A 25924-nucleotide genomic window follows, 5' to 3' on the forward strand; every position below is an offset into this window, starting at 1 on the left:
TACTTCAATGGACAGCAAAAGGAGCAGAAGCACATAAGCACTGTGTTCGAATGGCAGCTCAGTGTGACGCAACAGAACTAAAGACAAATATTTATAAAATCTTTAAAATGATTTGATTTCAACACATAACAAAACAGCATTAAATGTTTGTTTCTGTATCTACCTGGAGCTCAGCCCCTCTGACCTATTAGGAATCTTATCATCAGCCATCTATCACCTGGCCATAGGCCACTGTAAACATAAGATACTACACACAGGAAGGTGCACACCTAGCTACATTCACACCTCTGCGGACATACCTTACATTCACCCCTAAGGGCTTGCTTTGCTGGAAACCGCCCCAAAGATACAGCAAGGAGTATTTATTGTTTTAACAAGTAACACTAAGACCCCATTCACACTGAGCGACATGCAAATCGCGCGACTTTGAGCGACGAGCGACGTTGAGAGACGTGTCGCGCGACATCTTCCTATAATCTTACAATTACTTAGAAACAAAGAGAATTCTTTACTTACAGCCTCCTATTTCCAGATGTACAGCCACAGAATAAAAAGGAAAATTAACATTATGATGTATGCAGATTTAAACTGCCTGCAATAAAAAAAACTTCCACATTATGATAAAAAGCTACCTACATAACAAAGATGCCATTTACATGGGTTTCCTGCAGCTGCCTCGCAGCTGTCTCTTCCTTGTATCAAGTACAAAACCAAGAGCTCCATAACAGATGAAGTCACTGCTTGCTAGAACAGTTGCTTGGAGCTCTTTGAAGTTAAACGGCTATTTATAATCATGCTTATTATGCCAAAATGTCCTGCTATGAATTCTGTTTTTGTTTTTTAAACAAATGATTCATTGATTTTTGTTGTTGTAACAAAACAAAGGAATTCAACATTCTAGGAGATTTTCATTCTATTGAATAATATAACTGACTAAATAAAAACCTTGTACAAATATTTTTATTTACTGTTTTCAATAAACATAATTAAACGATACCTGTCTGCCATGTGTGGTATGATAAAGTGCTGTCCATTTCTATGGTCTAGAAAAACAGAGATTTAGCAATAAGTTCAATACACACTTATGAGCATACAGTATATGTCTATGCTTTCTGCTGTTTTCATCTAATATAAATAACCATTCATTATAAAAGATTTGTCGTTTGCATGCTTACCGGGTTTTCTTCCACATAAATAAAACGCTAATCTGTCGGTCAATTCGTGTTGAATTTCCACAAGACGATCAGCTAATTCATGATGGCCACCTTGCCTGAAGTAATGGGATACAGTGCATTGGGTTACAGTCAATCTCTACACTAGGATTTCAGTTACTATTATCTAAAAAGCATTTGCATTAGGGATGGAAAAATGTCAATAAATAAAATCAATTCCAGGATGCATGAAATGCTTTAATGCATACAATTACACTGAAGAATTGAATCAATCATCTTGCACATCTGTCTCACATTCTCATTTTTCAGTCAATACAGCAAAGAGGCATGTGAAGAATGCCTATGAAATGTGATCTGTATTTAGTGGCATGTGCACATTGGCTCCTTGTTTTTTCAGTTTTTCCTTATTCAAATATACTCACACATACGAACATTGAAACACTGGCAATTAGGTAAAGGATAAGATCTTCATATGTTCAGCTAAGGGTGTTTAGCACTGCTAAAGCCTGTTTGGTACGCATGGGCATATTTTTTTCACTCAGTCTTGTATGCTGAACGGAAAAAACATGATTCCTCCATCCACGCTAACAGTGTCTCCTGCTGTGTACATTGCATTCTAAAAGCGACGCAGGTTGCGATCACAATACCTGAACAGTGCTTGCCAGTGACTGTTCCTGCAGCAAAAGTCAATTTAATGAGCTACCTTTGTCGAGTGGATAGAGTAGAAAATCGGCCGACATTCGATTAGTCTGTATCCAGGTTAACTCTGGGGGCTTTAAAAACTCCTCTTGCAACTGGACTGCCTCAGCACTGCAAGGGTTAAAGGCTTGTTTAGGTCTAGGGTATCGGGTCAAGTAGTTTAACTGACCTGAACTCAGTGCTTACTAGTCTCCCTTTCTCAGGGTTGTCAATTGTCCCGCAGCATCATTGTGTATTATGTAGGGCTATGGGACCTGCGTTATACTTGATGTCAGTAGATCTCCGACTGCTGGAGTGTAAGGGGGGTAAAGAGGTTGTGGGTGACAGTCCTGGAGCCTAGGCTAGGACCTAAAGGAGCATTTAACCCTTACAACTGCAAAGAAAGCTCCCCCCGGAGTATGACTTTAACCCACCACAGCACCCCATTCTTAAAACCTGCTGCTGCCAGCTGGAACTATGATAGCACTGGCAGGCAGATCAATCCATGGAAATGTAGTTCGACACTCAAGCCTGTGCCAGCAGATCTGTTAAAACATTTTAAAAGCAGAGAGGAGGTGCACAAAGAAGAAAAAACGAAGGAATTTATTCCAGTTGGACTTGCCATGGTTCATGCCCTCTCTGCACCCACCCACCACCCCATAAACCCTATACCTCACTGGAACTCTTTAAAAGAGAAGTAAAGCCAAACTCTTTGTTTGGCTTTACTTCTCGTTTGGGTCATAGTACATTTAGTAATGTAATGCTGTGACCCAAAGTCAGCAGACAGCGAACTAATGACAGCTGTTCTGTGCAGAACTGTGCTGCAGCAAGAAAGTATCCTAACAATATTGTTGGGATCCACCCAGCTGCCTAAATGACAGCTGGTTCTGCCTCTCTAGAGCCAAAACCAGCTGTGCCCATCCCCTCCCTTGTCTGTAGCTTCAGCAAGTGCTGGAGGAACAGAGAGAGGAGGATAAATCCCTTTGGGAAGCAGTAGCCAATGGTCACTGCTCTCCACAAGGAGAAGACACCATGGCTGTGCAATCAGTAGTTACATGAATTCTCAGCTCTTGGTCTTAGATCTGGAATGTGACAGCTGCAATGTCACATGCTGGCTCTAAGTAGAGGGAAGAGTATAATTTACGTCCTTGCACTACTCCTTTAAAATAATATCCGCTTCACTGTTCACATGTATGGCAAGCTGCTGCTCTGCTTTTAGGGCTTGTTCACACCATGTTGGAACCAGAAAGTTTGTGTCCGAAACTTGACATTTTTGGGATTTTGTAGAATTCTATGCTGAATCTCTGAATTACATGGCCTTCTATAAGTAATGCCCTGTCTGTATTGCATACCCTCCTATGATTGATATTCTGCATGTATAACATAGGCTTCTAGAAGTAATGCCTTGCCTGTATTCTAAAGCCTCCTATGAGTGATGCTTTATGTATCACAGAGGATTCCATGAGTGACGCACTGCTGGTATTGCATAGCTTTCTGTGAGGAATTATTTGCCTCCATTACATATCCTCTGGTAGGTGATGCTTTGCCTGCATTACATATTCCTGTAAGTGATGCTTTCCCTGTATTACATATCCTCCTGTAAGTGATGCTTTGCTTGTACAGTAAACTCTCAGTTATCCGGTATTCAACTAAGCAGAACTCTCATCTAACCAGAAAAAAAAAACCTGTTTACTCACTGTTGTGCTGATCTGCATCATGTAATATCCTTGAGATGATTGTGTGTCTATTTGTCTTAGTTTGCTTTTGATTACTGCATTTCAATAATAATATAAAGTCAATACAGAGTTTATGTTATGATATGGTATAGTATGGAGTATGGCATTAGTTAGACCTATTTTTAATAGTAACTCTAAAGCAACCAGAAGCTACATTTATCCAGAATCTACCAATCCCCGTGGATGCCGGATAACAGGGAGTTTACTGTATTACACAGCCTCCTGTGAAAGATGCTATGCCTCGATCACATGGGTTTTGTAAGTGATGCTCTGCGTGCATTACATAGCCTCCCATCTATCAGGATTCATTAATAAATTGACACAAATGAAGTAACTGTTTATCAGCGAGATAGTCACGAGGGGCATGCTATTACTACATGTTAAAGAAACATTACAGGCATGCAAATACCACCATAGAGATGAAATGATATCTTGTTTACTACAATCAAACATTTCTTTCTCCCACTTATCATATGGTCATAAGCAATACTGAGATGAAACATAAGCAGAGACCCAAAAGCTGCAATTAATATTAGCAGTGTGATTTCAAAGTCAGATTTAAATGAATATGAGCATTCAACATGCTAAGCAAATCTGGAGTCTAAGTGATATGCACTATGGAAAAACGTAAACGTTTATTGATGCAAGCTTACGAAACAAGCCAGCACAAAACCTAAGGCCTACTTCCAGGAAATACTGCAACTGTATCACCATCAAAAAGTGAATTCAGCTTATTTTCATCTAGGTACCCTGCAATTCAGTTCTACTAGATTTTGACAGGCTAACGGGCTCAGCAGGAAGGCATTAGGATTGTAATGTCTGAAGTCAGTGTAATATCTTCTCTCTGCCTCCAGCAATAATCACATTCAAACATCCAAGGCGCCAAAAAAATCTTCAATCCTAAATCGTATTTGCAGCTGGAAGAAAATTATTATTACTAACAATTTTTTCTTTTTATAACATGCTATCTGTATGTGAGAGACATTAACTAGCCTGTAGTGGGTTTTCTAGAATCTAAACCAGATACCTCTCTGGTCTTACCTCCAGATCCAACACTTTCTGAAACCCCCGCCCCCATGGCACAGGTCCACTATTCCAGGCTTCCCACAGCCTCTGAGGCCTTGTGCGAGTACCCTCCCCCCTAATCACACACACTTTTTCCATGAAGCTGCCCCCAACCAAGATAAAGCGGCTTTGAGATGGGAGAGGGACCTTTCCCTGCCGGCATTGGCTGACGCCTGGGAACCTATTCATCTTAACCTCCAGAAGGGAACAGTAAACACCAGTGTCCAAGAGACAAATTATAAACTGCGGTCCTGTTGGTATCGCACCCCAGCTCTTCTTGACAAGATTTTACCTTCCGTTTCAAACACCTGACACCTGTTGGCGCTGCTATGAGGATGTGCGCATTCTCCTACATATTTGGTGGTCTTGTCCTCGCATCTCCATGTTTTAGTCAGAGGTTTATCGACTTCTTTTGCACTATACCCAATCTTCCCATTTCTCTTACAAACATTCACTCTCCATTCATCTGCTTTTTGCAGCCAAAACCATGATACCTAGATATTACACCCACGAGAAGAGACTGGTTTAGACGCATTGACTTTGTTGCAGAGATGGAGGAACTAATTCACATAAGTAGACATGACATGACCAGATACACTTGTACATGGGTCAGATGGCTTCTGTTCCAGGACTCAAAGGCATGCAAGTTCCATATATGCCATTTGCCTGTGGATTCAGGGAATGCTTCACCCAAATAGGACGTACTTTACTGTAGGTCTTTTATTACTAATGAGGTGCTAGATTGGAACAACTGGTCTGACTCACCATTCTGAAATTATTTTTCAAATGCCTTTCGTTGACTTCTATTCTTATTCATGGTCGTGGTCTCAGGCCCTTTTCGGGGGTGGTTGGGGTGGGGAAGGAGAGAATCTTACCCCGCTCCCCTGGCCTTTCGCCCTCCCTCTCCTTTTTCTCATTCCCTTTCTTCTTTCTTTACTTGTTCACCTTCTACTTCATTTGTGTACCTTAACACTCTCATTTACCTCTATTATTCTCTCTTATATTTGCCCCCTGTTTATAAATAGCCCAGTTAGAACTGAAGATAGTCCCACTCACTTTTCAGCCAGTAATCACTAGCTTACATTCGTTCCTCACCTGGTTATACATTTTAGACCAGCTGTGTGATTATGGTGTGAAAAACTATTGTTCTTAATGCCTAGCTGTTGGATAAGATATATTGTGGCCATGAATTCTGATGCATTCCAACATCACTAGGCTTCCGACAAATGGGAGTGAGGGCACAGATGCATTACATCAACTTCTGGATGAAAGACTGAATAACTGAGCAGACAGAGTGTGCTTCCTGTATGCATTTCAAGGCTTCATTTTTACTGCTGTACACGGATCTGCATGATGATATGGGCTTAGACTCTTGCCACTGCACAATCCACAAAACAGGCTATATGCTCTGTAAATTAATTCTACAGCTTCCACATCAGAGTTTTTTATAAGTATGTGAAATTCCAGTCTCACAAATTATGTTAGAGACCCTGTTGGCAGACGCATTATTTCAACAAAAGATTACATGTGCACTTAGCATATTTTCGGCATGCTATTTACTTGTGAACACCTCCCTCGTGTAGACATCCAGAAGCCCTAAGACTAATGCTGGGAGGCACCATCTTGGATGTGATGTCACCAGCCACAACAAACTCAGTTCTCAGTGAAGTGACATGCTATAGCATTTCTGTTCTCTCCTTCCCCAGTAGCTACATAAAAGTTTACATAGGGAGGGGCAGGGATGCTGGGCCAGCACAGAAAGTAATTATAGCTTCCAGAAGAGGACAGGGTTATAACATGCAAAGCGTACAAGTTCTGTGCAACAGACTCTTTCTGGAGTAATCAAATTCTCTAGAAAATTCAAATAGCACATAGCAAGTGGAAAAAAAAAAAATGATGGAAAGAAAATAAACACTGCAAGTAAGCATTTTTAATGTCTGATTTTACGGGATTATTTCTCTGGATGGTAAGTGGCTCGTCCAATAAAAATTCTCTGGACGATCAATGGATTGTGTACACTCACCTTGCATAGTCAATGGGTGTTTTACCAGCAGAATCTGGTGTGCCTGGATCTGCTCCATACACTGCAAGAAGCTCTGCCTGCAGGATCTGTCCTGCTTTAGCTGCCACATGAAGAGGTGTACTTCCCTTTTCCTTCAAGAAAAAATAAATAATTAAACTATGCGGCGTCTGGATTTTTCAGCCTCAGATTATGCTAGTCTACAAACGTTCCTGCAACTTTTACCAAAAGCATCGCCTTTCCGCGATTGTATCTACAAATTCCTCTGGTCAGGTATTTCTGTCAATTTTTCTATTGTGCTGAGATAACATTTAGTTCTCTTGTGCAAAAGCCTCTGTTTGCCCCTTTCATGGGCTCGCAATTTTTGAAAAGTCTGACGAAGGCAAACCACTCATTTTTTTATGATCTCAGAGAACACATGGCAACAAGGGTGACCATAACTGCAACAAAACATTAACCACTTCAGTGCCATATGACGTACATGTATGCCCTCGTCTTGATGTGGTTGTACCAAGATCATGACTGCTGCAACCATGATATTGGTATTGTTTGTTTTTAGCAGGCAATGCTTGTTAATTGCAAATGATCTGTGATCACTTGCATCAGCCTGCTAATGTGGCATTATATTGTGTGTTTGTTCTAAAAATTGGATTTTTGTACTGGCCGTAAAATCCTTTTCTCTGTGTTCATTGAAGGACACAGCGAAGATTGCTAGAGCTAACCACTGGGTTATACTTCCACCTGCAGGAGTAGGACACTAGGCAAAAAACACAAAAAAGACAACCCAGGGGCTCCCCCGTACTGGTTGCCAACCCCCTCCCCCCCCTTTGCTAACACCACAGCTCTAGTCAGCAGCAAGCAGTAAACAACTAAACGAATGGCAATATCCAACCAAAAGGGAAGGTGCCGTGTCCTTCAATGAACCCAGAGAAAAGGATTTTACAGTGAGTACGATAATCCAATTTTCTCTCTTTTCGTTCATTGAAGGACACAGCGAAGATCGCTAAATCTAACAATTGGGACGTCCGCCAGCAGTGTCAGCCAAAGGGCAGGGAAACAACAAAAAAAAAACCCTAGCCTAGCATCCTACTCCTGCAGGTGGCAGTATAACCAGTGGTTAGATCTAGCGATCTTTGCTGTGTCCTTCAGTGAACAAAAGAGAAATTAATTTTAGTGTTTCAACACACATTTGCTCAAATACAGGTGAAACTCGAATAATTAGAATATCGTGCAAAAGTTCATTTATTATCATCCCTGCTGCTTGTGCACCTTTTTCGTACACACTTTTACCTTCCACATAACTTTCTATTAATGTGCTTTGATACAGCACTTTGGGAACATCCAACTTCTTTTGCAATTACCTTTTGAGGCTTTCCCTCCTTATGGAGGGTGTCAATGATGGTTTTCTGCACAACTGTCAGGTCAGCAGTCTTTCCCATGATTGTGATTCCTACTGAACCAGACTGAGAGACCATTTAAAGGCTCAGGAACCCTTTGCAGGTGTTATGGCTTCATTAGCTGATTAGAGTGGGACACTTTGAGCCTAGAATATTGCACCTTTTCACAATATTCTCATTTTCTGAGATTGTGGATTTGGGGTTTTCATGAGCTGTAAGCCATAATCACCACAATTATGACAAATCACGGCTTGAGCTATCTTGCTTTGCATGTAATGAGTCTCATATATTAGTTTCACCTTTTAAGTTGCATTAGTGAAATAAATGAACTTTTGCACGATATTCTAATTATTCGAGTTTCACCTGTATAGTGCGACACAAAAAAAATGCAGCCATCATTTTTTTTTTATTCTACAAGACCTCTGCTTTCAGAAAATATATAATTAATTGTTTGTGGGTTTGAAATAATTTTCTATACAGAAATTCAGATTTTAGCATTTGTGAGCAAAAATTAAAAACTTGCTCAGTTACTAAGGTAAATGAACAACATTCACAATACTCATGCAGGTATAACGTGTAGTCAGGAGGAGTTGCCTGCACATACTTGCAGCAGCTTAAAAAATGCACGAGGACTGAATGCTGGACCCTTCTGACAAGCAAAGCTCTCATATGTCAGGTAGTGTTAGGCCTTGCTGTTATGGTCCCACCCCCTCACATTCCTATTGGCCGACCATTTTGATGAACTGCCTCACCCTACAATAGTAACGTGGAGGAGTCAGGAAGTGCTGGGCAAGCTTCCGCATTTTTAGGAAGAGCTACAGCCAGAGAGTCAGCAATGAGAGGAGGGTTTCGCAGGCTGCTTCAGGTATATGCAGGCACCTCAAGGTTTAGTGTCTAAGTCAGGGGCGCCCACAATTTTTTCGTCTGGAGATCTACTTTTCAAATGACGAGCTCAATGAGATCTACCAACGAAAAAACACCTGCGTTCAGTGGCGGGAGGGAGCTTGGAGGTGCACTGAAGTCAATGGTGCACATTAGTGCATGCGTTCCGGTCCAGTGCGATCCGCAAAAATGCTGCAAGTACTATTTTTGCAGATCACACTGGACCGGAATGCAGGCACTAATGTACCTGCAATCCGGGTGCGAGCGATCGAACTGTGGGCGGGGGACATGGCTGCGGTGCAACCCCACGCCCCCTCCCGCCCCTGAACCCAGGGAGTCGGCCGGCTTACATTCCAGTGCGTCCTAGAGGTGCCAGCGTCCTATCCTCACGTGGTGCTCGTGTGGCCGATGTTGCACACAGGGAGAGGTGTCTCGCCCCTTTCCGTCTGCGGCGTCTGACACATTCAGCTGGCAGCCTCACAAGCACCGCGGGAGCATAGCCGTAGCCAGCTCCATTTGCGCATGTGGCAAGAAAAAAGGTGCCCCCTAACGGGCGTGTGACATCACACAGCGCCCTTCCTCCAGGAATTTTTATTTTATTTTTTACTATTTTTTATTTTATTTTTATTATTTAATTTTAATTTTTTTAATTTTAATATATTTTTTTTACTGTTGGGGGGCTTCGGGGAAATATTCGGGGTCTAAAACAGCCCCCAGATATCTCCCTTTTAAAATAGAAAAAAGAAAATCGAGGACACAAAGTCCTCAATCTCTTTCTGCAGCCTCTGTTCTAAATGAATGGAAAGCACAGAGGCTTCCCATTCATTCAAAAAATATTTACTATCACCAGTTTCTGAATGGGGAGGAGCCTCTGTACAGAGTGCTTCTCCCCATTGAGAAACTCATGAATGAACAGGAAGTGATGTAAATCACATCCTGTTCATTCATAACTGGGGACACATAGTACTGTGTGTCCCCAGTTATTTACAAACACTGTAGTGATCAGCTGATCGCTCCAGTGTTTGTCCTGCACAGAGGATTGGTACATATCACTGATATGTACCGATCCTCTGCCACTCGGCCACGCACAGAGGGGGCTGCAAAGTCTCCTCTGGATCCCCCCCTGCTCTCCCGGGCAGAGGGAGATTCCGAGGAGAAGTGAAGGAAGCACTTCAGCTGCCGGGGGACGGAGCCGCTGTAACAGCAGCATGTGCAGTGAGGGGAGAGAGAGTCGCCGCCTGTCAGATCCAGGCGGAGCGGCTCTCTCTCTCCTCACCGCCGCCGACTGCAGCTTCACTTTTTCTATGATCCCCGCTGCATACAGATGGGGGACAGCAGCGGGGATCCAGAGAAGACAGGACATCGCGATCACTGGTAGATCGCGATCGAACTAATGGGCACCCCTGGTCTAAGTTCACATAAACTGTTGCTTACCGGGTTAAAAAAATTAGCCTGTGCCCCCAGGGATAACAGCCTCAGACAAGTCTCCAGGTTGCCAGTCCTTACACTCGAGTGCAGTTGCTGCAAAAACAATTAAAATAAGTTATTCTGTTATGTAATTTATACAGTTACATTTATAAAACTGACACCACAATACACGGCAATAAAGAGAAAGCATAAGCTAGTCCTTCACCTCCATATATAATGTTATCTGAAACTTTATGGAAATCTTTGCTGAGAAAATCCATGCAGCTATTGCAGGTTTCTACTTCTGAAAATGCAAGCTGCCTGCCTGTCATGCTAGTCTAATGATGTCAATACTTACTGAACCACTGACTCAGAACAAGTATAAAGATAAGAAGTTCTGGTTTCACTGCTTACATGCATGTTCCAGGTCAGTCACAGTGATGAAGTCAGTGGCTCAGCATGACTGCCAGGCAGTCAGTATTCAACTTTACTATACAGAGGTGTATTTTAGGTATATTGAGGCCTATGGCTCATTTAAAGGATGAAAGTTTTTTTTTACCGAAAAAAAATCAGTTTACCCGATACAAATGTGCAGAATTAGGAGTAATATATTTACCTTGCTAAGGTCTTTGGCTGTAACACTATCATCTTCTCGACAGGGTAATCGGTGAACAAATGCCAGCATTTGATACTTCGCTCTTATAAATTCAGCCTTATTTGGACTGTAGGGAAAAAGAAAATCGAAACAGTACAAAACAAAGAAAACTCGCCAAAGATGCAGCCTGTGCATTGCTGGCTTCTGTTTCTCCCCATCAGGTATGCAAAGCTACCCTATCAAGTAAAAAAACTATTTAACAGTGTACAGCAATACCTTGGTTTACGAGCATAATTCGTTCCGGAAGCATGCTTGTAATCCAAAGCGCTTGTATATCAAAGCGAATTTCCCCATAGGAAATAATAGAAATTCAGATGATTCGTTCCACAACCCAAAAATAATCATGTAAAAATGATTACAATACTGTACTGTAATATAATATTGCACAAAATATAAAGAAAAATAAACCAATTACCGGTACCTTCGTGGCTGGTGTGAGGGGGACAAGAGAAAGGAGGATTATTTTGTAGGACGACTTTCACCATCACTAACGGAATCACTGCTATCTCAATGGAATCTTTTTCATTTCGTGAAACTTTAACAAGGAATCTATCCAATGTGACATTGCATTGTCGTTAAACAGACTCATCGCTCGCACTGCTACAGCCTTATTCGGTGGTACTTTTCTACAAAATTTTGCTCTTATTGCAAGACATTGCTTGTATATCAAGGCAAAATTTTTCAGAAATGTTTGCTTGTCTTGCAAAACACTCTCAAACCAAGTTACGTGTAAACCAAGGTATTACTGTACATGGCTGGTTTTGCTTGGTCATGATGAATACCTTCACAGAATTTTTGAAGAAAAAGTGATCCGTTTCTTAATAACAAGCACAGGAAGAAAACAACAATACAAATGCAAGTACTTTGCAAGTGTTTTGCAGCCCTGAAATGTGAGCACATTGTTTATACGAGATTAAAGAAAACCATGCCATTCCACTTGCTATTTTATCTAGGGCTACAACTAATGATTTTCATTAAATTGATTCATTGGCCAATTATTTTTTTGATTAAATCGGATAAAAAATAAATAAATTATAAAAAATAAAATACACAAATGCAGTCTTACAAACAAAGTTTACTTCAATGTAAAACTGTGAGCACATTTGTTTGCAATTGCACTGCAATGGAAAGCATGGAATAGCAGTTCTGTGTGTTCCAGTGCGGGCGATTACACAGTGGGTGGGAGGCATGTTTGGGTTGCCATTGAAATGAATGGCACTGCAAAGCACCTTCCGCAGCAGAATTTGTCAGGACGAAACCGAAAATGACTGACTTTTTTTCCCACCTTTTTATCATTTGTTTTTATAAAATTGTATTGTAAGCACATGGCGCTTGAATAGCTTCAGCCACGGAATGACAGCTTCTAGTGGCAAGATTCCACAGACGGCAGCTGAATGTAAATACAGCAGGTAGTGGGCTGGTGCAATAGCCAGCATGATATTGGCCCTTTCAAATTGCAATAGCAGGCTGGCTATTGAAACCACCCACTGCTTGCTGTGCCCTCCTCCCAGCGTGGGTGAGGGAGCTAGAGGATCCAACCAATTAATCGGTAATGAAAATAGTTGACAGCTATTCTCATTATCGAATAGATTAGTTGGTTGCAGTCCAAATTCCATCTAACTTGTGTATAGAGGCTGTTGTAAGCTCATTATTGCTCACCATCTCATTCCACAATTCTCTTGCAATCCCTAGACAACAGCTGTAAACTCAGAGTGAAAATCCACATCTATACACAAGTGGCATAGCAGGAGAAATGGCATAGTTTACTATAAGCCAGCTGTGTGCCTCTTTTTTTGCCATCCCTGAGCTTGAAGGCTGTGGCAACTGCATAAGAACACTAACCCTCTGCAAGATGTATGACTATTCTATAGAACTAACAACTCAGCCACACTCCTTATAGACACAATCATTACTAACTGATGTTCGGAATGGCCAGAAAAAGGACTCTACTTACTGAAGTTTATCCTGGGGATTGGCTTTACGCTTTCCACTCAGTATAGATGCAGGATCCAGCAAAGAATGTTCCCAAATTGAATTTGCTCCATTGCTGTACAATGTCTGGATCATCTAAACATCAAAAGAGCAAGTGTTGTAGCATTAGGAATGTCGCAAACATAAAAACATACAGTCCTAAAATCTCATCATTTTAAGCTGGATTGGGCAACAATCTCATGTCTTGAAAAACAAGTAGACATGTCCAAATCTGTTCCTATTGTTCCCCACTGAAGGATGGAGAAGACATAATCAGAGACCGCTAGTGATGCTGCCAACCACCTTTCTCCATTGACATTAACAGAGAATGTCTATGGAGCTCTTTGACAGCCTGCATGGACATCATAACATGTCTAAAAAGGAACAGAAATACTTTGCATCCTTAATGACAGGCAGGATCAAGCAGTGAAAACTGTCTCTAGAATATACATTAAAAAAAACAGAGCTGTGCTTCCATGTGTAAAACTCGTTTGTTAAGTAAATAAAAACAGGTATATATATATATACTCACAAGAATAGAATATCAGAATGCCTTAATTTGCCACACTGTCGGTGAAGGGAAGTATTCCCCCCCGACTTGATAACACAGCAGCCTCCAGCCACATCAAACCATCCACCGGCCGCTGTACGCCTGGTTGACGCGTTTCAGGGGCACGCCCCCTTCCTCAGGACCGACACCGGCCAGTGGATGGTTTTATGTGAACCCAGGCTGCTGTGTTATCAAGTCATGGCGGAATACTTCCTTGACCGACAGTGTGGCAAATTAAGGCGTTCTGAAACTCTATTCTTGCGAGTATAGATACCCGTTTTTATTTACTTAATAAACGAGTTTTGCACATGGAGGCGGCGTGCTGATCCCTTGGATGAGCAGCCCCTCGAGTGTATGAAGGTTTGGTACTGCAGGAGGATTGTCTGTGGCTACCATTCAAGCACTGAGAGACAAAAACTTTTTTTATTTGTCTCTAGAATATGGTCATATCTTTAAATAAGGATATACAAATAGCAGAAAAAGTAAATGATTTTTGCAAGGCCACAGAGAGACCACTAAAACTTCTGGACAATTAAAGAAGAACAGAGGCTTTTCCACATAAAAGAAAAAAAAAAGCTGACTTTTTAATGAGACTCTATGTCTCCTCTGTCATAAATGCTCCTCCCTGTTTGTCAGCATTTTTCCTAAGCGTACATTTTTTAATTTGTGCTGGGATGATGTAACTCCCACATATGGGAGTTACATCCTCCCAGCCTAAGGATCAATCTAATGCTCAGACCAGAAAAAGAATCACTGTCAAATGGAAGCTGTAAGCCAACTGGACCACCAACACATGGAGCATTATAACACCAGCAAAAAATTGAGGCATGCTGGGTAGAGGAGGGGTTGTATGGGGGCTGGCCTTTTCTGTTTGCCAGTGTCCAAACCTCCCATAGGCAGCAGCTTACAATTGAACTGCTCCAGAATTCGTGTCCCTCAATAGGTAATAAAGAAAAGCTGTGTACTGTAGCAACCCTTTAGAGCCCATCTCTAGGCAAAACGCACGGCCCTCCCAACCCTCAAGATCTTTCACCCTATTTTTTTTTTTTTATATCTGGTTAGGCATTTTATACTCAATCCGCTGTCCATGTCCCTTGCCAGCACCATTTCTGGTGCAGAGATCGGTAATCCAGCGCTGCAGGTGTGCCCTCGACAACCAGTCCCTCCAGCTGATGTCATCACTCTGGTCCGTCTTCTGGATCCTGAGAGGACTCTGCCCGGGACAGCCAATAGAAATTGTCCACATCAACCAGGTAGATTTTTAATGCCAGTGATTGGAGGAGGTTGAAGGGAGGGATGTGTGCGTGTGTAATGGGGAGGGGGGAGGGGAGCAGACTGGAGAGCAGCTTTAACACAAAGACTAATTACACTCCTACACATCCTAAGCTGCACCATAATGTAAAACTGAAGTACCGATGTTGAATACCAAACCATTACCTGCAGAAGGGTTGGGGGCCATGGGGTGTGCTTAAGATGTCTCACTTGTGAGATGTGCCGTCCCAAGCTTCGATGTACACTGCAGCATTCATCACATATCAAGACACCTCTGTTAATAGATGCCCAGCGAGGATCTACAAAAAAAAAACCCCACAAATAAATTATAAAATACAAATATTTAAAAACACAAAAAAAATACAAAACAAGCAAATAAACTAAACATACATACAACATTATAAAAAGCGTCAGCCCGTACAGATCCGTGCGGGATTGTATTGAGAGGGAAGTGCATTAAAACTTTTCAACAACTGAACAATTTGCCCTTTTTAAATGTATGCTGTTCTGACACGTGCTTAGGACACAGTTCCCTACAGGTAGTAATACCTTCTCTGTGCTAGAGGTTTGTGGCTCCACCTCCGCCAAGGTGTCCTATACTTTCTATACCATGCTTCTCACCCACCCAAGCTACCAGTTTCCCAACATTCGAGGTGTAAATGGAAAGCGGATGTAGGTGCCCTAGAAGGGAAGAAATAGGGTGAAGGAGGCCTGTAAGTTATTTTACCCTAAATTATCTGAGAGTCTTGTCTAATTTTATACTTTACATAGGTCCTGCATGGCGCCTGTACAACTTTCAAGGTACAGATCCAGCCATAACCCTCTGTGTCCAAAGTGAACCAGCGCCTCAGGCACCTTTTTTCATTTACTTTGGCCATGTCCTGTGGTCCATGGATATTGAAAACAGGTGGACAAATTTCTTCATGACAAAATGGTCTCTCCAATGTCTTTGAATCCTAAAAATTGTCCTCTGGGTCTACTGTCAGACTTAATACTGAAAAAAAATCACAACTGTTTTTTCTTCACAAAGAACTTTGTTGCTCGTAAACAATTGCATCTATCCCTGCGACCCAGAAGTCATTGTTGCTCCAAATTAATGCAGTTTTCTCCTAGTTTCTCGGCAGAGCAGAGTTGCCAGTCTCATGAAGTATGTGATTGCTCGCACTAGAGTGGGATGACAAAATGGTGCAGATGGCATGGTGCATCGTCACTGCTGATTCCCAAGGCTGTAGCATGTCAATCAGTACCTGAATTGAGCACTGCCTCTGTTGCTGAAACCCTTCCACAGCTGCAGTGTCTTGGGAGGTGGCTGTCGTGGAGGATTTGGCTCAGTCAGGACAGGCATTTGGTACTTGTTTAGACTGCCATACATACTTCAACAATTTATCAGTAAATTATACAATCAACAACAGAAAATGAATTGTAATCAATAGCATGACATCATTATTAAACAATGAAGAGTCTGTATTCCTCTCTCTGGATAGATAACAGAATAACAAATTTGATTACTGAAAACAAGTTTGAGAATGTAATACTCTTTGTTTTTGTTGAGAGAACTGGAGAAAAGCAGATTTACTTACCTAATCTGCACTCCTGCCAGCACTCTCAGGGCTACTAGACTGGTCCCAGCAGCCCCTTCTCCCCTGTGCCTCAGCCATCTAAGGACCGCTGACATCATCACATTTCATGCAGATTCCATAGACCTACATTATATGTGAGGGTGCCAAGAAACAGTCCACCCGCCAGAGTGGAGAGTAGAAGAGCAGAGTAGGGTTCAGGTAGGTAACTTTACTGCACTTTGGCTATGGCTCTCAAAGTGCTAGTGTTCAGGGGAATTTGAAAGGTAAGACAAGCACAAATTATAGGTATTTGTAATGAATAAAATAACTGGATTGAAGGACAGGCTTTTTTTTTTTACATTTGACTGGATAGGTGTTGATATAAGTATATAAGAATTACCTCTGAAAACGGCAAAGCCTTACAACGACTCATGAAAGCATCAATCACAGAATACAAAGTTGTCCCTTATTTTCCTCTCCAGCAGAGATTAGTGGTTTCTCCCAATGACAAATATGTCACTGTGTCTTGTAGTGACAGAGGTTGCTGGGAGAAACCACAGAGCACAGAGAGGAGGGGGGGGGGGGGGGGGGACAGAAGATCATCAACATTTCTGTGTTGGTTTCTGTAGAGACTTTGGGGGATGTTTTGATCTGCATGGGAGCTGGCTTTAGGGGCATGGGTAAAGGTGCCCATACACTGCACGATTCTCGTACGAGAATCGTGGAAATTCGGCGATCGTACGAGAATCGTGCAGTGTATGGAAGGCGTGCGACCGTTTCTACTGTACGGTCGCACGTCTTCCGTCGAACCAGCATGCTAGAAAACCCGCCGGGAATCGTACGATTCTCGGCGAGTTAGTGGCCTGCTGGTTCAACAACTGCCGAATGGCACACTGCCCGTTTGCAGTCACCGTAAGCCTGCCCCTCATTACAGTCATCGTAAGCCCACCCCTCAGGGGGGCGGGCTTGCGATGATCGCAAGTACGATCTGCCTGTCCAAGATGGGCAGATCGTACGTTTTGTTAAGTACTTTACAACCCTCGCAAGACAAAAGACTTGCGAGGATTGTAAAGTGTATGGGCACCTTAAGTAAGTATTTTGGTTTTGTTTATTCTGTGATTAAATTCTGCAACTGAGTCAGTTTAAAGTATAAGTTCATTTCCTCTTGCATGTCTCTTATAACGATATCTGAAAATAAATAAATGCTGAGTTCGGCGTTTCGGCCGTTCATACGACACCCTTTTCTCACCTTACCTGCAGGATACGGCTATACGACATGCACGGCTATACGATCTTATAATTATTGCTCAGGTTACCTACCTTATAGGGGTCATCAGATTTTGGTTTCTGGGTACTATGTGGATATTCTGGCTCTTGGAACATTCCAAGAGTACAAACGGTATAATTGTATATCATGTATCTTTGTAGGGCTGCAACAACTAATCAACATAATCGATTATAATCGATTGAAAAAGTTGTCAACTTTTTCAATAATCGATTAATCGGCTTCCGATCAGTTGGCCCTGTTCACGGCTCTCCACACGCTGCGCGCCGCACCTCTTCCCCACCTCACGCTCGCCGCTGCCAGACCCGCCCGCCCGCATCCACAACAAACTAGTAGTCCCATCACTGGAGCCATTTTTAATTTTTTTTTATTGTTTATCCGATTAACCGATTAATCGAACTCAATAATCGGCTAACTAATCGATTTTGAAAATAATCGTTAGCTGCAGCTCTATATCTTTGTACTAATGCCTATATTTCGTGTATTCTGCACTTGTCCAGATAATAAACAAATTTAAAGTATAAGTTGCCTATCAAATAAAGGGCACTCGTTTAAGCCCATTTCCTAGATGCATATTTACCATGCAACTGTGCCCAAGGCCTTCAGGTGTGTTTACATCGTGCTGCTGATCTTCCGTTCACCAAACACACCTTCTCAGTAGCTTCCCATAGCAAGACAGGGGATGCTGGGGAGACAGCCCTATAGAATCCTAGGGGAAGCTACTGTGCAGGCCTAGCAGACAGATCGATAACAGGATGTAAACAAACCCTGAAGACTTTGTGTTCTGTGAACAAAATACAAGGCGTCTTGTGAATGGAGAATGGTCATTTTTGACTATAGTAACGAGAAAAAAAAAGGCCCGGGTAAGAAAAATGTTTTGGTTTCTTATCTGACCAAACTTCTAACAGTTAATATGGTCCTCAGTTGGGAACAAATAGAATCTATGTATGGAATAAGAACTTTCATGGTCACAAACATTTGTTTATTTAAAACTATTCATTGTTAATGGCACCCAAATCACGACAATTAAGACGTGCATTTTTACATGCGCAAAAAAAGACCCAGTCAAAAAGTGCACAAAGCGTACAGCTTAAATAGCTGCAAGAGCTTCTTGGCCTAATGTAGGGCAGCCCATTGAAATTAATGGGCTGCTCTACGTGAATGCACAACAAAACCATGCAAAAATAATACGCATATGCACAGGTGTAGCAAGAGTGTATGGGGCCTTATTTTCACCTGGTGATCGTGCCAATAGCACACTTCTTGTCCTAGGGTGACAATGCTTCCTCTTTGTACTGTATCAGATAAACAAAAACATGATAGGACGGCAGGACTCTGCATCTTTACTATTCTTCATAAGGGGTGTGGTTCTGTAGTGCTCAGAGATTGCTGAGAACAATGTAGATGATAACAGTTAGCACAGGAAGTTATCAGCTCATGACTTCAGACAAGATCAGGTATTATTTTGCACCCAAACAGATGTAACAAAAATATTTCTGTGGTATATTTACTTTGCAACAATGTTTATTAATTTTTTTTCCTTAAATTTATAAGAGAACATAATGAAATGCTCATTTCCAACATATAAATAAAACATTAGGATCACTTGTTTGGCAATTAAAAAAAACAAGACTGATACAAACATTCCCACGTTCCCTAATCCATAAGTATACAGTAACTGTAATAGCAAAGAGCGAGTACAATCACATTAACCTTCACTTGTGTGATCCCTACAATATTATGCCCAGGGCTCGTGGAGCCCGGTAGCCAATGATATCTACTATTGAACCCTAATTGTTCCCTACGATTGGGACATACAGAGATACATAGACACAGAGCGTGTGGAAAGCCATGCCCCTGCTCCCTCCACCGCTCTCCTCCCAACAGACTGATCAACAGCAGAAGGAGTCTACCCTCTCCTCCAAAACCAAGAAGTTTGGGGAACGCTGTGTATCTTCCTGGTCCCAGTACAGGTGACAAGGGACAAAAGGTGTGTGTGTGTGTGTGTTTTCTAGTTGCCAATGAAGCTGGCTCCTAAAAATATCTTACTGGCTCCAATATTGGTCAAACTGGTTCCTGATTTCCATAATAAATTGTCCACCTCTGATTATGCCTAGGGATGCACCAATAGCGAGTATTTGGGCGAGTATTCGTACTCGCCCAAATGCTTTGATACCTTCCTCGATACCAGAGCTTCCGGTCAGAGGAAAGTGATCTTAGAAATTATTGTTGGAATAAGATGCTTGTTAACCACAATTACAAAAAGGCAAAGTGTTCAGTAAAAAAGAAATAGGAGAACGAAAAGCAAAGAAGGTCAGAGATCTCCTGTGTCCTTGTCTAATGAAAGTTGGTCACACAGGGAAATTGTATTGTATCCAGGGTTGCCATGTTTGATCAAATATATGTTGTCTGCCATTTAAGATACTTGTTAGTTTGCATTAGGCCAGTTCATTGATCAACAAAAACACAGCTTTTGTATCATTGACCACCATATATGCATCATGGTGCCCACTGACAAGCACCAATTTAGAGATGCAGTTTTCAATGGTATATTTAACAAACCAAAAAGGGACATTGTTAGCGATAAAATACCCTTTAACAGGGCTGTCAGACATGCAACAACTAACCAATGATCCTGAGGGCACAGAGTCTAAAGCTAGTCATACACATAGGCTGATTGAGAGATATCGAATCGATTCCCCCAGCCAAGCTAAACATGGAATCTCCTCTGCCAGCTAATATATTTAGCAGCCGCAGCACCCACAGTTGTCTAAATACCCGAACAGTGACTAGATCCGATAGGATATAGTCACTGTTCAGCCCAAAATTCCCTTCTATTTTTCAGTTGGAGTTTGTTGGGCCAATTCAGCATGAATTGACTGAAATTCTGCCAAATACTTAATAGTCGAGCCGTGTATGGCCAACATAAAGAATACCACAGAGAGCTCTACCAACCTATCAGCTCCATTCCTCAAGTTTACTTAAACAGAAATATGAAAGGAGCAGAAGATAACACAGAAGAGACTTCTGAAGCTGGCCCCAATTACACCTTTGCATGCGTTTAACACTTTCATGCATGGAGATGCATAGCATTACGGTACCTCATTTATTTTAAATGGGCTCTCAACAAAAGAAAAAACACGAATCATCCCTATTTTTGAAAATGCAGCACACCACAACATACAGAACATTCACATCTATGTGTTGTGGTGCACTATAAACACACAGTTTTTCCTACTGTATTAGTGTCAATGAGAATAGTAATGTACCAAACCACACACATTAAATCACAAAGGTGTCCAATCAGATGCAGGCACTGTTCAGATATTTGAACACTTGGCTCCATCTGCACGGTTTAGCATGGATGGGGGAAATCAGTTCAATTTTTTTCTGTTCAGCTCTTGGTGTTACAAGTGTAAACCAATCTTAAACAGAGATGGTTTGATTGCTCTAGGTTACTGCATACCAAGGTCGGCACCATTAATAAGACTATAGGTGTGAACAGCTGGCAACCCTGAACAGCCAAACAGTAAACAGTAGACTAGTCTTAATTTAGATATTGAAGAATGTGCTCACTTGACAGTGCCAGCTGGCTCCACATATTACAGTAAGAAATAGAATAAGGAGACGACTGCGAATGAAAAAGAAAAAATGGAGGAACGGTATTCTAACACTGAACAACCGATAACTGCATGTACCCATTAAACAATAAGAAAGAAAGAAAAGACTTCTGCAATCCTCTTCCTGTCTTGACCAACAAGAGTCTGCATTTGCTATTTCTTTGTACCGGAAACTTACACTTAAACATAATAATCAAGCTACTGGAACATATCACCACGCGGCATTATGTATTCCAGATACTGCTCCTGTTACGTTTGGTGGGCAAAGCAATCCAAATTCTGAAACTTTTTAGGCTATTGCTTTGAAAGCACGAGAAAGAAAAGAAGTTGTGTTACAACAGGAAGACAGGATGTAGCTATCTCAGTACGATTTCTGGTGCATGCTAAGCAGACATTTACATGTATCCTTTGTCAGCAGGGAGTACCATGTACTAATAGAATTAGCTACAAAGTAAAGCTGCTTTCCTAACTACACACTGGATGTCCCCGTGCCCATTACTTTCATCTGCAAAGAATAAAACTAAAGATTTGGGGTCTTTCTGGGCCTAATCTGACTCCAAACCACAGATACATTATACAAATACTTATATTCATGCAAGCCTTAGTCTCCGTTTGTAAAACAAAACAGAAAGTACTTTACACCAAAAGGCAAATGTTTTCCTAAACCTTATACATGATTTTCCCTCTGCAACTGGGTACAGTAATGACAGAGTCACATGGAGCTGTTTCAAAGATCAAATCAACATCTAAAAACAAACATTGTGCAGTCTTGTCACAGCCACCAATGTAGTTGTCAGCTCCTGTCATTGGATTCATACAGGTAACAATTCTGGGCTTGAGTGATTCACAATAATAGCCCCCTCACTTCAACTGGCCATACTCTGCTTGAAGTTTGAGTAGCAGGGCGAAATTTGAGCAGTGTGCGACCCCTTTCGATTTTTCAAACAACTTTGTCAAAGAAGATGGTCCAAAAATTCTCATCTGAACGGTGACTGCAGCCAATCCAATTAATTCACTGTTCATGTAATCTGACAGTGGCACACCACGCTGCTGCCAAAATACAAATGCCTGTCAGTGAGATTCCACTTTTCACACCATTTAGTGTGGATAAGGAAAAAATAAATAATAATAATTTAGTGTTTGTTGGCATTCGACCCCAATTTAGAAAAATGACTTGTATATAGCAAGCCTTAGAACCTACAAGTTTATTTTTATTTAAGCATATGGGGCATTTTAGGCTCAATGGCATCTACCCTTTATGCCGTTCCTGCGCATCAACCCATTTCAATGGGCTGCTGCCGCACGACAAACGCAGCAAAGAAACGCATCCACCATTATCAGCTGCAAGATTCCTGCATTCTTTCACCACGCGTTTGTGCATGTTTGACACGTGTGGGCAAAAAGGAGCGTTTTACCAGCTGTGTTTGGAGTGCCATTAACAAGCAATAGCACTCCAAACGCTGCTGGTAAAATGCTCATTTTTGCCAACACCTGTAACAAGTAATGGCACCGCAAGGGTGCCGCTTTTTGGTGCGCATTCATGCAATTCCAAAGTGTGAATGGGGTTCTAAAATGGGCCATAAACAAATAGTTCTCCATGCTAAATAGCACGGAATCAAGGAGGAATCTCACTGCTGGCACCTGCCGATATCAGAATACCTGAACTGTGACTGCAGCTAATTGGCTGCAGTCACTCTTTGCCCAACAGTTTTCGGCCCAGCTACTTCCACAAAAGTCAACAGAGTAATCGAGGTTTGTCAAGCTGGCCTTTTGGGATTGATTGCTTGCAGTTGCTGTACATCCAACTTCGGCTTGCCAAACTCTGACTGAAAAATCAAAAGAGCCAGGTGGTCCCCCGCAGCTTGAATTTTAGACAACTTACAGGCCAAAATTCAAGCCATGTATGACTAGCATTATGCTAATTATCAAAGTAACAACAAAGGTCAACCATTTTCGAGCGAGTATATCAGCTTCCGTCGAGCGGGCAGGGCCACCCAATGTTCGAATGTGGTCCGATTAACATGGCCAGCTTTACTCTACGAATAATGTTTCAGTTTGACACTGAACCTGAGAACCAGGAACACACACGGTTGCACATTCCCAGCTTTCTGCTGCAAGTTTATTTAACATTTCCACAGCAAGAGGCATTTTCTGCGTGGACATGGCATATTGTGGTCACAAAGATAAAGTGTATCTAATCTTTTTTTGGTTTGGTTTAAGATAAAGAGTAAGGAATGGATAAAACTCTTGTCATGTATTTTTTGCCATCTGTCGCACATTGGGGGAGATTTCCCTTCATTTGCTATCCGGCAGACACAATAGAAGTGACAGGAAAACTCTCCAAACTGAGGGGGAATCTCCTCTCCAGCAGCTGTCTTCAAAACAAGGGTCCCATTGTTCCTACTCTGGTGACAACTCACTTCCAGTCTTGGTGACAGCAGATAAACAGACTGTCAATCTCCCTACTGGGGACAGCAATACAAATATTTTTGAAGGGAGAGCCAGCACACCCAGTTCCAGCAGAATGTTTACTGGAGTCCCATAAGCCCATACGGAACTCTAGTATACATCTAACTGAAACTTGGCGTGCTGGATCTCTCAAATTGACAATTTTCCACTGTACGCCAATATGACAACCACCCTGCTTGTAATACAGATGAGTGAGGGCTAAGTGTAGAATGGATTGATGGAACAGACAAAGTTTTACCCTTTTTTATCTTGTATCAAAAACTACTGGGAATTTTAAAAAAATACAAAAAAAATAATATGAATCTTGCAGTGAGCCCTATCAGGCATTGCAAGGGATATATGCTCATTTTTAAGAAATAGGCTGTAATACTTTAAAGTGACACTAAATGCAGGCATTGCATCTTAAAAATCTTAAGAAAGGACCTTAACTATTAACAAATATGTATCTTATTTGTGTATCACTCGGCTGTAGATCCTCAAATCATCTCTGAATTGGTGCTGACACTGTCCTTCCTTCTGGAGGGGGGCTACCCTTGTTCCCCATGGTCCCTGTGTTGTAAAGTAGCCACCACTTCAAGCTTACTCCAATGATGGACTACACTCTCAATACATATTAGTAAACTAAATGCGAGATTGTAGTCCATCACCGGACTGATCTTGGAGCAGTGGCTACTTTACAACACACACCGGGACCATGCAGAACAAAAGTAGACATCCTCCAGAAGGAAGGACGGTGTCAGCACCAATTCAGAGATGATTTGACAATCTACAGCCGAGTGATACACAAATAAGATAGTGTACTTGAATGCATTTTTAAGATTTAACTCCTGAGTTTAGGGTCACTTACAGGGTTATTGACAAAAGGGTAAAGAGTTTGGAGAAGGCAGGAGAAGTGAACAATTTGGAAAAATTCTCCAATTCAGCTATGTTGTCCTAGATTGTTCACTTCTCATGCCTTCTCCAAACTCTTCACCCTTTTGTGAATAACCCTGCAAGTATTCCTTGTTCTGGAAGGCTTCTGAACTTTTCTCAATGATGCCCCAGGTTGTGGACAGTCCCTCCTCATGCTCAGGTATAATGGAGGGCTAATGGCAGGACCAGGATGAGGAGGACGTGAGGGGCATCTACCAGGAAGGCGGGTGAGAGCCAAGCTCCCCTCACCACACACATACATACGGTACATACTCCAGATCAGTCTGCTCTGGACAGCTTTTGCTGTCACACATTACTCCAACACGCCCATTCTCTGCCCCCCAATGCAAACCATGGGCAGCCATGGGGGCATTGAACGGGTGCGCCAGAGCACACAGGGTGGTACACCCATTCTACATTATGTGTTTATGTATCATCAGCCTGGGTGCCAGGTGACCCTGTCCCTGCACTGGCCCTACACTGGTCTTAATAACCAGGGCCAGGAGCATCTTAGAGAAGGGGACCAGTCACACAGATAGAGGGAAGTATAAGGCAAGTATTACCCCCAATTCCTTTACCCAAAAACTTAATGAGCATTAACCCCTGCTGCTGGAGGGGGGGGGGGGTCACACTGCAGTACATTTCTTTTTTTTTTTTTTTTAAAGTTCAGCTTTAATAATTGTCAGTGACACTGACATCTGCAGCACACAGCAACATTGTAAACGAGATTCCTGCATTGTAAATCAAGTTAAAAACAAAGTAGATCAGATGACAAAACGATCTGAGTGACATGTACAGAGGACGGTTGTGGCAGTGCTGGATTAGAGAAGTACAGTGTGCTAACACGATGGCTATCCTCCCCGATGTGTCACCATCCTCCACCCCCCGGGTGCACAGGAAGCCCACTCAGTGCCATGAAGACGAAGCCACCAGCACCGGCCTCCTCAAACCACATCCCAGAAAATACATCATCTCCAAATATGTCCCCCATCCTCCCCACCCCCGCCAGCCCTCAGCGCCGTCTGCTCTCCATACCACAATCCCCGGTGCTGTGTCCGGTCCAGCCCCCACTTCCCCTCCCTTTCATAAGCAGCCAGGTGACAGGCGCCCGCTTACCCTGCAGGCTGCAGTCGGCGCACACCTCCGGGGTCTTCAGCCGCTTCGACATGATGGCGGGGGGCCGAGGGGCCGTGCCCGCACTGTCGCTGCGAGGCGCAGGGAGCTCGGGTATGCAGCGCTACCGCCGCCACTGAGGTCCCGGGACACACAAAGCA

The 25924-nt window shown here is 42.3% G+C and overlaps 1 protein-coding gene across 1 annotated transcript in view; it reads right to left on the reverse strand.

The window, feature by feature from the left end:
• The window catches only part of GIT2 (GIT ArfGAP 2), a 62480-nt gene extending 36576 nt beyond the window's left edge, over window positions 1–25904 (reverse strand). The window contains exons 1-8 of the mRNA XM_018560522.1: window positions 25767–25904; window positions 14971–15104; window positions 12967–13079; window positions 10974–11079; window positions 10385–10471; window positions 6675–6805; window positions 1176–1270; window positions 998–1043 (exon numbers count right to left, since the gene is read on the reverse strand). Of these exons, the coding sequence (XP_018416024.1) occupies window positions 998–1043; window positions 1176–1270; window positions 6675–6805; window positions 10385–10471; window positions 10974–11079; window positions 12967–13079; window positions 14971–15104; window positions 25767–25818 (764 nt within the window). The 5' untranslated portion in view covers window positions 25819–25904. The remainder of the gene's footprint in view (window positions 1–997; window positions 1044–1175; window positions 1271–6674; window positions 6806–10384; window positions 10472–10973; window positions 11080–12966; window positions 13080–14970; window positions 15105–25766) is intronic.
• Between the last annotated feature and the right edge of the window lie 20 nt (window positions 25905–25924).

Source organism: Nanorana parkeri, unplaced genomic scaffold (assembly GCF_000935625.1).
Source record: "Nanorana parkeri isolate BGI_ZX_2015 unplaced genomic scaffold, ASM93562v1 scaffold18, whole genome shotgun sequence".
NCBI lineage: Eukaryota > Metazoa > Chordata > Amphibia > Anura > Dicroglossidae > Nanorana > Nanorana parkeri.